Below are 12,482 nucleotides of genomic sequence, written 5' to 3'. Positions count from 1 at the left end.
GACTAATTGGAAGGAGAAAATAGAGCAAATATACTATAGATGATATTATATAGTGGATTTTACCAAATTAAATAAAATAGGCTGGAAATCTACCCATCTTATATTGAAATTAAATTGAGCTCACTGTGTTCTTAACAAGGGAGCTTTGTCATAATTTAGAAGCTTAAAGATGACATGAGCATTCCTTTCAGGGTCCCGAGCATGAGAACTTTTAAGGATATTAATCGCTATTTATGCAGAATGTATATATTGTAAAGTGTGCTGTAAAATAATACTTTCCATGTTTCATTACAACTTGAGGATATATTTTTCTCATAACATTGGCAATAAGGATATTTTAATTATAAATGATATTTTCAGATGTATCGTGTAACTTATTTGTGCAGCAATTCTGTTTCACAGTTTAAACCTCACTTCAAATAAAACTGTCCTCTTCATGTACCTGTTTGCTGTGACTCTGTTTAGATCTATGCCCTATGATGAGTCATTCTGTAAAGGCCAAATCAGTTGCAAGAGATGGGTGAAAAGGCTACATCTGAACACCACTGCAGTGCTGGAATGAAAAACAACAGTACAAGGGCTTGATAACATGGGCGTTCTGATCCCATCTTATATTCACTGGTTCACTATACAGGTATATAATAAGGATATATGATGCAAATCCAGCTTGAAAAATTAGAACTGATTCTGATCTCATTTTCCCCATTTTTACACCAGCGGAGAGACTCCCAGTTTACACAAGTGTAAGAGAGAGCAGAGTCAGGTCCATTATCAATAGATTCTATGCATGAGAGTGCAAACTCTGGGACTCTACATTATTAATTCCTCAAGGTGCATATGGGCATTTAGACTGCATTCATAAGGGAAACCATTGTCCATGATTTTTATGATTTCTTTCCCCAGAGATAACGTATCTATAAGCTATGGTTTCTATTGAAAATCCCACTGAAAAAGGAAAAAAAGTCTCAACCTTGCCACAAGGTGACTGTGAACAGAATTTACACAATTAGTTAATTCCTTGTAAAAGAAACCTTAAGGGAAGCCTCTATTTTACCATTGTCTTGACATTTATATGTTGCCAGAAAACGTGTATGGACAGAGTGAAAGAAGAAGTGAAAAAAGATTTTGGTTTTTTGTTATGTTTTTAATGACCGGTAGAGAGTGGGAAGAACAAAAAGACAGGTGGTCCTGTAGTTGAAACCTGCCTTCAGTTCCTGGCTCTGCAACAACTTCCTGTGTGACTTTGGGCAAGTCACAGTCTCTCTGAGTCTCATCTGTAAAATGGGGAAAATAGTACCTTCCTATCCTTACAACACCCTTTGAACTAATCTCACTAAACGTTTCTGAGATGCTAAAATACTATGATGGGATCCACTTAAGTACCCAGAGAGAAAGAAAAGTCACTTCAATTTGGGGCAGGTTACCTACTGATGGCAACTGAAAAGAGTGTAATGTGAAAGGGTTGTTTTTTCTTTCCAATTTCAGCTCATGTCTATCAGCTCCACCCATTGAAACAGGGGCAGAAGGAACTTCTTTCCTAGGAGGCCCTTCCATTTCTGATTTAATTCACCAACTTCTAATTTGTATACTGATTTGTACTGCACAAATATTATTTTACATTACCAGTTTGTTCATATTTTTAATCTGAGAAAACAAGGATTCAACATGTTCTCTCTAGAAGAAAAAAATAAAATGTTCCATTTCTGAACTCTGCATGACACAGAGACCCCCCCCCCCCCGAAGAAAATATCTCTGGTAAAGATGGGGAAAATGTTTCAGGGATAATTAAGAGTGACCTAATCTTTCACCCAAACCCAATGCTTTTAACCATAATTTTCACAATCTCTGTACTTTTCTGATTCCAGCCAGGAAGAGACATGTAAGTGCTAAAATACCCTAATAGCCTTTTCTTGTGTATTTCCACCTTCTTCAATGAGCTACATAAAAGTGGTAGTGGAAATCTCACCAGAAAGCTTTTTCCTGCAAGATTTCAAACCCAGTTTTAGAGGTCGGATGAGTTAGAATAGTTTGAATAAGGTCTAAACTGATAGCAAATTAGCTGAGTGCTCATCTAACCAGGAGTAAATCTCGTTTAAGGTTAACCAACTACTACATTAAAAATAAGTAGCATCAGGAAACTACCTATTCTGAAGTAAAACACATTCTGAATTTTCATTCAAATTGCAAACCAAATGTTTTTGAATATTTGAAAAAGGCATTCACTTCTTTTGTCCCCACCTCCATTTTGATGTGTCCGTACACCCTGATTTCTGTTACAATTGGGGCAAGCTCAAACATCCCAAAGTCTTTTCTAGTATGACTCCAGCCCACTTTTTTTTTTCAAAATGAACACATTTACACATGGTTCAAAATCTTTGGGCACTTAGCCACACCAAAGCTTTGCAGTTTCATTCATCAGCATAACACCCCCCCCCCCCATCTATTTAAGTATGCACTTTAAATCTGCCAAGAGTTTATATTTCTTGGCAGAAGAAATCTGAAGGCTGCCTCAAGGATGCCCCTATTGTATTCCTTTGATATAAACTGAAAGGCTGGGAGAATTTATACATTCACACCAGGTGGAAGGTGTGGTTCTAGTGGACAAAACACAGGAACTCCTACATTTTAATCTCGTCTCATTGTGACTTCTTCTATGGCCTTAAGAAATGTAATTAATTTCTCTGTCCCTGCCTGCCAAGCTATAAAAAGGTGTGCTATGTATACATTTCTGGTTATGGGAAGTAAGCTTTATCAAAAAAGTTGGTCTTGTAATGTGATCTAAAAAGTAGTCAGATTCGGGATTATTCTAAATTCCTCTGGAAGAACATTTAACATCTAGCACCTCTCACTCCAAAACACTTGGTCTTTGGTTCTCACACCTTTCATCCTGGGTCTTGCAAGCTGCATTGCCCCAGAAAGTGCAACTTTCTTTGTGGATCATAGCTAGAGGTGTGGTTACTAATACAGTTTCACCCTGAGCTGTCGAAGTCTTTGAAAAGCAGGACCAAGGCTTTGAACTGGTAATGGAGGCAGAATGAGAGTCACAGGAGTAATGGTCTCATGATGGCTCAGCGCATTGAGAGAACAAGCCGTCATATTCTCTACAAGCTGAAACGTCTATATTACTTCAGCATTTATCACGTCACTGAGTGAATTTAAAAAAACAATAACAGATCCTATTACAAATAGAATAGGGCAAATTTTCCCAGAAAGCTGAAGGTGGAAGAAGTCATTGCCAATCCTGAATGACACTGCCACTATCTCAACCTAGGCATGCAGGATCAGGGAAGAGCCCAGCAGGACCACAAGAATTCACGCCCTTTGGTACAACATTGCAGGTATCTGTGATGGAAGAAAATGACAGTCTAACTTGCATATAGGGCTGAAAAGAAAAGAATGTTAGAATTTTGCTGAGGAGTGAGTTGATGCCACATGCTTAAGTGAAGATTACTCCCCCCACACAGGGAAGAGTAACGCCAGAAGCACACACAGAAGTCCACGTGTGCTCACTGAAAGATGTGAAACAGATACCTGTCTACTGGGAACTGGTCCCTCTCCCTCCTCCCACTGGAAGAGCCATCATATATTATCAGATTGTCCAATCAAAAACACCTATGGAAACATCTTTAAATGGCTTATCATCAAAAGCCATGGTCAAGTTTTAATGCCTGGAGACTAGAAAAATAAAACACAGAATTTTGTGAATGAAGATAGAAACGATGAGTGTTAAAAATGAAAAGGAGGAATGATAAGATTCTAGTTTCCATGAACAAATAAAGTGATTATCTGAATGCCAGCCCATTAATGTATAACATCCACCAACTTTGCCCTTATGATTTCTGTTAATTAGCGGTGTAATGCACTTTGTTAGTATTTAGATCATGTAGTTTTTGCAAATGAAAGGTCTGGAGTGTGCTTCAAATGATTTTTTTTAATCTGATTTGACATCACAAAGTAGTACAACATGTCTGAGGCATATGCCAACAATAGCCAGTATTTCAATTAATATTCAAATGGCACTCATAGTTTTCTCAGCAAAGGGAGCAGAGGTGTGGAAATGCAAATGTGTTAAATAATTTGATGTTACAGCGTTATCGAGATCTGCTGTGTTATTTCCTGGACTGACTAAAATTAGAAAAATGTCGAGCACAGAATGAGTATATGACACAGACTAATAGAAGATCAACCCACACACACTGGGAGGTATTTTAAAGATAATAATACATGACTCATTGGCAGTTGCTTAGCTTTCAACCTTTTATCAAGTAGACTGTTCAGAAATTATATAAATAGCAGGCTTGATAAAAATCAAAGGCAAGGGAAAGAAGGAAGCCTCAAAATCAAATGAAGTGATGTGCAAGAGATTATTAAAAAGCAGAATCAGATCAACACCTTTGCAAAATAGCTTCCAAAATTAAATGTCAGGTTTTTCTTTGTGCAAGAGAAAGTAGTGGGCACTGAGCAGATAATTTCAGAGGAGAAACTGGATATCCTAAAGAAATTTGCTTTGCCCTTAACATTTTCAAGGGGGGTGGAGGGGGGTGAGAAACCAATATTCTATCCAAGGTGTGGATAGCTGTGGAGAAGATCAGCCCATTATGACAGGTCCCGGGGAATGGAAGAGTGGAGAGGAAACAGGGGGAAAAGATCAAGGAGACCAAAAATGACTGACTTTTTTTTTTCTTGAAACTTTCATAGATCCAGGTCCCATTTAGACATATTCCAGCCAGGAGTGGCAGGATAGTCGCTAACATTTTAGGTCCTGAATCTACAACTGAGCCTGGGTGCCCATCACTCACTGCTGGTTGTATGGTTCTCTAGTTTCATATTTTCACTGTAGAAATAAATGTGTGCGTATCATCCAGGGCAGATTGGAAGAGGCCCTGGAGGTTTTTCGCCTTCCTCTGTAGCATGGGGCACGGGTCACTTGCTGGAGGATTCTCTGCTCCTTGAAGTCTTTAAACCACGATTTGAGGACTTCAGTAGCTCAGACATCTCACAATAGGTGAGAGGTTTTTCACAGGAGTGGGTGGGTGAGATTCTGTGGCCTGCGTTGTGCAGGAGGTCGGACTGGAGGATCGTAGTGGTCCCTTCTGACCTTGGTATCTATGAATCTACTGACATGCTCTATCATATTGTAACTTCCCCCAGTGGATTATACCAGATAACCAATTTACTGCTACAGAAGTATACTGTAGAGAGATTTTTCTTTTCTTAAGCCATTGTCCTTTTTCGCATTGATACTATACCGGTTTGCCGAGTTCATGCACCCACTAATATACACCTCTCATCACTATTGATGGAAGTTGTGCATGTGTATTAAAGACTAACAGACTTTTTGATTAGGAATTCCACACTGGGGAGACTTTGAGGGCAAAGAAAGAGTACAATTATATCTCAATATAAGCTACATTTTTGACAGAGATCGGTGCTCATAAGCAGCCAGATAAGATGATACTACATCTATCTATTTTTTCATCCCACTTTAAGGAAAAAAATGCCTGAATTTCATACTTGAAGCATTTCAACTATTCTTTCTTTAAATGTATGGTCCTTATTTATCACACCTGTCACAATTTTCCCCTTTAAAAGGAATGTTGAACTCATGAAATGTGTTCTGTTGACAGCCCAGGAATACCAAATTTATCCCCAGAAAAATGGAAGTATGGGAAGGACAGTACCAGCTTCACTCCAATGTCCTGCTCTTCTGCACCAGCTGAATTCTTAAAGGACCACTGGCCACTGCATTCCACTTTCTATAGTCATTTATACTCCTGCTAAGTGAACATAGATGACTACCAGTTCGGACAGGTAGTGTTACCCAGTCACTTGGCAAAGGTGTGAATGACTAAAAAGGGTGCACGACAGTGGAGTATCCAGACACCACACATCAGAGAGCAAATCAGCTCTTTGACCACTGAGCCCTTGGTCTCCTTGCTGACACTGACACTTAGTGCCAACTGTGAAATTATGTTTTGAAATGGGAATATCTGTGCAGTAGAGACCAGACCAAGGTCATCAACACACTTTATTGTGCCAATGTGGCTATGTTATGTTATTTTGCAGGTGCTTCGGATTTCAAGTATCTTTGATAAATGTAATTAATTTCATTTTCATCAACACATAGTTGCCCTCTACGAGAGCTTCATAGAATATCTGAAGGGATTGTTTTTATGATATACGGATGATTGTTTAGTCAATATTTTATGCCTCTCATCTTTTAATCTCCACATTTTACAAATAAAACAGACATGTTGTAATATTAGATTTCTTGTGTAAAAGATTTGGCTCACTTTGGAGAACACCTGCGACTCCTCTTGCTAATCTCGGTCAACTGCTGTAACCTCTCTTACTCGTACAGATAAAGCATCAATTTAGTATTGGATTTAATGCAAACAGGACCATTATGTTTTGAGAGTGTTCCAGAGCTTGCTATTGCAGCAATCTGTGACCTATAAATAATGCAAGACCTTTTCTTTCTCCTAATGACTTCAGTTCAAGCACAAACCCTGAAAGATGGAGGCCAAAATGTATATTGCAGTCGTGGAATTCAATCTATTTCTGGTTCTACAATTGAATTATGAATCAGAGTTTGTTCACTCTTTTGTATCAGCCCCAACCTCCACACTTCTTCCCTTCGAGTGAAAAATACCCCAGCTTTTGAACAATTATCCTTTTTTCATTTTGATATCAAAGGCAAAATAAAGCCTGGCTAATCTGAGAAGCCCTTGTGTTTTGTTTTAGAAGAAAGCAAAGGGTGGGGGAGGAAGATGATCTTTTTATTCATGACCCCTAACCTTTGAACCACAACCTCTTTGCCACTAAAGCATTCAACACCTCATTTAATCTCTCCTCACTGCATTGGCACAGCACTGAAAAAGGAAAAAAATAATCTGGGGACTTCATCAATTTTTCATGAATTTTCATTTAGGCCAGAGCCCCCTCTTACACTGGTCGATAGATCAAACTGCTGTCATATATTTAACACCTGGGGCTACAGCTGTTATCTCTGGGGACTACCACTGACTCAGGCTAGATCAGAGACAGCCTGAGTCAGTGCGAGGACCCCTTATGCTCTTTCTGTTCCTTACAAGTGGCGCCCTAGTGCTTGAAACTGAAATCCTACCTACAGTAGTTACTGCCAATGTGTCTCCCAATATTCCCATTGGAAAACTCCACACCATAGTTTCAGGCATGTCAATGTTTTGCTTTGTGAAAAAAGTGCTTTTATTTTCAAAACATTTAAAAAGCACTGAAGGCATTTCACAAAAGACAGATTACTTCAAACCTACCATTTATACCAGATTATTTAAAATGCTCCCAAGCACATTTTGGGCATTACATTTATGATGCTTCTGATACCAACTCTATATTGCATACAAATTCTATTTGTGGTATTTAAAACATACAACCTCAAGATAAACACATTTTTCTCTTTTGAATAAAACAACTATTTTCTGTTGGTTTAAGAGCACAGTGCCTACTATTAATGGTTTAACTATTAAAAAAAACACACACACACAATTCCCACACAGATGTCAGATCAATGATGTTGGAATTAGTTTTCTGGTTAGTAGGAAATTCTTACTAAAATACTAACCCAAGCATCAGTCAGCATGATTGAAATGCATCACATCAATGATGAATTACGCTTTCAAATAAAAATATTTTTGAAAATCTTTAGGAGTAAGACTTTATTTTTTTTTTTTAGTTTTCTTTAGGAAAACTAAGACAGAAACCAAAGGCCCCAATACAGCAATGGATTTAAGCACATGCTTAACTTTAAATGTGTTTTTAAGTCCTTTCCTAAAGAGGGATGCTTCCTTGAATCATGGCCCCTTGTAGTTCTAATGATTTCCACTAAACACAGGAATATGAATAAGTTCAAGGATCATGGTGTTTTTGTGGTAGGTGCCCATACAAAACAGTAGGAAAAGGAGACACGAATGAACCAGTTAGCATGAGCAATTTACCTAACAGTAATTTGAGAGACTAATAAAAACAAACATTTATTTACAAAGTGCCCCTTCTGAAAGGGATTGTTCAGCTTCACATTTTTAAAGAGACACAATTTAATACAGATATTTAAATAATTCACTATTGATTAATTACCAAAATAGAAGAGAGATTCAAGTATTTTTAGATCTGTAAAAAGCAGCAGTTTCCCTTTTGCTACAATTAGGATCCACCTACCCTTGAAAAATGATCCATTTCAATGGTTGTCACAAAAGGACCCCACTAGCTCCTCTTTATCTGGTGTTGAAAAAGGTTTAACTGCTAGTGTAGAGACGACAGTTTTCAACACCATTACAGATAGCATGAGTGAGACCTGGCAGAATGTGGCCTATCATGCTTTCTTTTAACAGTGCTGTAGTGTCCCAGCTACACGAGCAGATAAACTGTTTTTAATTCAGCAACTGGAGCGATGCGGGGGCACCCACTGATGACAACAGTTATCAGCAACAGGCCATTTCTCTAATGGAGATAGACTTTTAGAAAGTCTCCAACAACCTATAAACAGTTATGATGCACAAAGCTTGATGTAAAGCCTTAAAGGGGCTGTTGCCTACAAATCATTTGGAAATTTATTCTATATCCATGAGAATAAAAAAAAATAGACATTTGAATGAGAAAATGCATGATCTGTCACAGTAAACTGGGAAGAGTTGAGTAGTTTTGCAGTCTCCAGTAAGAGCTGCATCCCAGTCAGGTGCATCAAGTGACAATCTTTTTACACAGGTGTCCAACATAACGATGTTGTTTTGAAGCAATGCTACCTAAACTATAAAAGATGTCTAGGTCACAATGTTAATAAGGATGTATTTTACTGAGTCTATAGTCCAGTGAAATCAATAGATCCTATTCACAAAGTGAGTAAGTGTGGCAGAATCTTGCCCTTAAATCATGAACGAACATGTTTAAAAACTTTTCTACCATCCTTTATGAAGTCCCTCATACCATCATGTTTCAGTTCAAGCAAAGACAAAGCATCATTTAATTTAAATGGCCCAGGAATGTTCCCTTTAATCCCCAAAGAGTTTAATTGGAGAATTCAGTCATTTAAACTTCAAAGGTACAAAAACAGTAAGATAATCTGGTGTCAGTTGCATGATGCCTTTACAGAAAGTTTGGCTATGGTTTCAGCTCTCAGATTTCATGTTCTGTGATCCTTCCCTAAAACACCATCTACAATGAAACCTGGTCTTATTATTTTTGCAGTCTTCTGTTATCTGACTTTTAGTTCATGCATGACCTGCCACCAGCTGCAGTGGTTAAAATCGTAACTCAGGAGACCAAACAGTTTGTAACTAGAGACTCTCAGCAGTCATTATAGTAGAGATCAGTAAGATTTGATGCAATAAAAGCATACTTTTATTTTGAAGCAACCAATCATTTTGATGACTCAAGGTGCAACTGCACCAGTTTTTCTACTCTATATCCAGACAGTAGATGTTTTAATCTTAACATCATGTACCAGGCAAATCTGCAAGTTAAGAAGCCAAAAATTTCAATCATGTTTATACCTGTAAGAAAGACAACATAACCTCTCTCAGAGATCTTAACAATCATGCCTGTGAATAAAGTGCTCAGAAGAGTAATAATCTAATAGTGTTGGCTGGACACACACACACAATTTAGGTTTCTTCAAATAGCTTTGCAACCTTTCTCATGCTATCCTTCTCTGCAGCCCAAAAATGCCTATAATCCTAAACTGCGCAAAACTGTGTGATGCTTTTGTGATGGGGACAAGTCTTCACTGAGGACTTGAATGAAAACTATAAACTACCTTTCACGTATGATTTGAAAAAGCTTTGAAAGAAGGTTCTATGAAATGAAAGGTAATGCGTTGGCCTACCCTGCACTACTGTTGAGCTCCCATATCATCTGATCATTAGTTCAAGGGAATGTCCTTTCTGTAACGTATTAAGATAATGAAAAACTATCAAGATTATGTAACGTATAGCATTGTATATGCAAAAGTCAGTTGAAGCAGGAGAAATTCTTTTAAGGAAACTGAACCAGCATTTCTTCCAATACCCTTCAATTACTTCTGGTGGTTTCAGATATGAATGCTTTCCCTTATTCAAAGACTATAACTGACATCAGCCATGGAGAAGGTACCTCTTACCCTCATTCAAGGGTGGCTGTATGACAATGGAGGGAGTTGGAAATTGGAAGATTAAAAATGTTAGCCACCTAGAAAAAAAGAAGTAGGCAAAACACTTGGGTCGCAGGTCAGCAAGGCATTTAAGTACATGCTTAAGTCCATCCCTCTTCACCCTAAGTGCTTAAGTATGTTTTTACCACAGAAGTCAATGGGGCTTAAGTTAAACACATGTTTAACGACTTTGCTGAGTAGGGGAAGGTTGCTGAATCAGGGCCTTGCAGCCTCCCTGTAGTGAAAAAGTAGTCTAAGAAAAGTGTTTTTTGCTTTTTAACCATTTTTTAAAAATGCATAGCCAGCATTAGCTGATTTAATTTTGCATGCTGAAATTTACTTTTCTTTCCCTGTTTCCTTTTAACCCAGATAATTAATTAGGGACAGTTAACACATAGCAACTTTACATTTTGTGAAAGACAAGCTTCTTTAACATGCAAATAAAATGACCTTGTTTCAGCTTGTTTACTTGGAAGCAAAGCATTCATGCATGAACTCTCAGTAATTTCAAATTCTCTAAAAGATCTGTGATGACTTCACTATTACATAAAGCCGATCAATAGGAATAAGACTGTTCTAGATGTATTGAGAAATGGTTAACAATTATCACATGCCAGTCACATAATGAATGAGACCTGCACTGAGTTTTTGGCAGAAGGGAACTCTGAAGGGATTGAGGCTTTCAACAGTACAGTACATGAGTTACCAGACTGGAAACTGACTACTTCTGCAGAAGTAACAGATGACCTAATAAGGAGAAAGAGACAGTGCACCCTTATATTAAATGATATTTTTCACGTTATGGTTCAGTATAACCAACTTTACCCATAATTTCAAAATTAGACTACTCATTAAAGGGAGAATAGGCTTCCTCCATGCTACTGTCAATTATGATTATACACAGGCAAGAATAGTATCTCGATATAAATCATATATTTTGCATGGTCATTGCGACTGAATAGGTGTGTGTGGAAACAGCTTGGCTAAGAGTAATAGTGAAAGGTAAAATGACATGCTTATCCACATTTATCATCTGCTAACTTGGTACTGCATGAGAGGGATATATGTTAACATCAAAGCAACCACAAAGTTTTACATGAATTTTAGAAGGTGGTGATCATATTTTGGACTACTTACATGCTACTTCCAGAGATGCATTGCGACTCACAGCTTCACCAAGATAGTTCCTCGCAACGCAAACATAACTTCCTTCATCAGGTTTGCTCCTGCGTCCATGTACAATGCGTAAGAAAAATAAAGATCCGCTGGGCAGCAGCATACGGTGGGAGCGGGGGTCATCTTTGTCAGTCTCCACTCGCTCTCCATCCTTATACCATTCAATAGTGGGAGTTGGCCTTCCCTCAGCCTTACAGTTCAGAGTTGTTGGTTCTCCCTTAGAGACTATCACGTCTGAAGGATGCTCAACAATCCGCGGTGGAAAGTCCTCCTGGCGAAGACGGGATCCTGGAGACAAAGGACAGGGAGAAAAAAGGTTTATTTTTTTTAATTTTTCATCTTAATAGGTGGGTTCTCACTGCTAGGCTCTCTTAATGCAACAGAGGGGTTTCCAAGCATTTGAGCATGTGTGATGGCAGCCATCTTGGCTGACGCACTAAACATTGAACTAGGGACCTCCAGAGCTAAAACTCATGAGCTGCTTCAACTGAAGCCAAGGCTTTGTAGAGATTTTAGCCAAGGCTTTGAGATTGTAACACAATCATATATTCTGCAAATGGGGCACAGAGGGGGACCTGTAACACACACTCGCCAGTGCGTCCAGTAATCTTTCTGAACACCACATACCTCTGGATACCAATGCCCTCCCAGACTGCACTCACAGCTGTTGCTCTCTTGCTCTTTCACCTGCCTGAATCTACAGATGTGCACATCCAAAATCACTGCATTTTGTGCCTGGGCCTCAAGACCTATTGGTTAATATGTCTCTACAGATGTGTGACTATGTTTTGTACCCCTATCACACAAACAACTAGAGTGTGGAAAGAACAAAGGCTGAAATATGACAGCTGTCCCTTTCTTTGCTCATTTTTAATGCCATAGTTGGGAGGATTTGGGGTTTCAAAAAGTACTGATTGATACATGCTCCTTATTTACATTACAAAAAAAAAAACCCTCAGCTATGAGCTTTAGAAATTCCCAGTTAATCTATAAGAATAAAAAAGAAACAGCTTAAAAAGACATTTCTGACACTGCTCTCTATGACGGGAGATTCCACATCCCTTTCCATTGTTCTTTTTCTACTACCTTCTTAATTTACAACTCTTCTGTGTTTTTTTCCTTCTTGACCTCCTCCCTGCTCGCAAGC

At 38.4% G+C, this 12,482-nt stretch overlaps 1 protein-coding gene across 28 annotated transcripts in view; it reads right to left on the bottom strand.

The window, feature by feature from the left end:
- ROBO2 (roundabout guidance receptor 2) overlaps positions 1 to 12,482 on the bottom strand; it is a 1,527,115-nt gene that overhangs the window by 542,706 nt on the left and 971,927 nt on the right. For all 28 annotated transcript variants that reach the window (XM_043538357.1, XM_043538373.1, XM_043538358.1 and 25 more), the window contains one exon: positions 11,297 to 11,623. In XM_043538357.1, coding sequence (XP_043394292.1) covers positions 11,297 to 11,623 — 327 coding nt within the window. The remainder of the gene's footprint in view (positions 1 to 11,296; positions 11,624 to 12,482) is intronic.

The sequence above is a fragment of the Chelonia mydas genome, chromosome 1 (assembly GCF_015237465.2).
Source record: "Chelonia mydas isolate rCheMyd1 chromosome 1, rCheMyd1.pri.v2, whole genome shotgun sequence".
NCBI lineage: Eukaryota > Metazoa > Chordata > Testudines > Cheloniidae > Chelonia > Chelonia mydas.
This window is presented reverse-complemented; position numbering and strand designations above follow the sequence as displayed.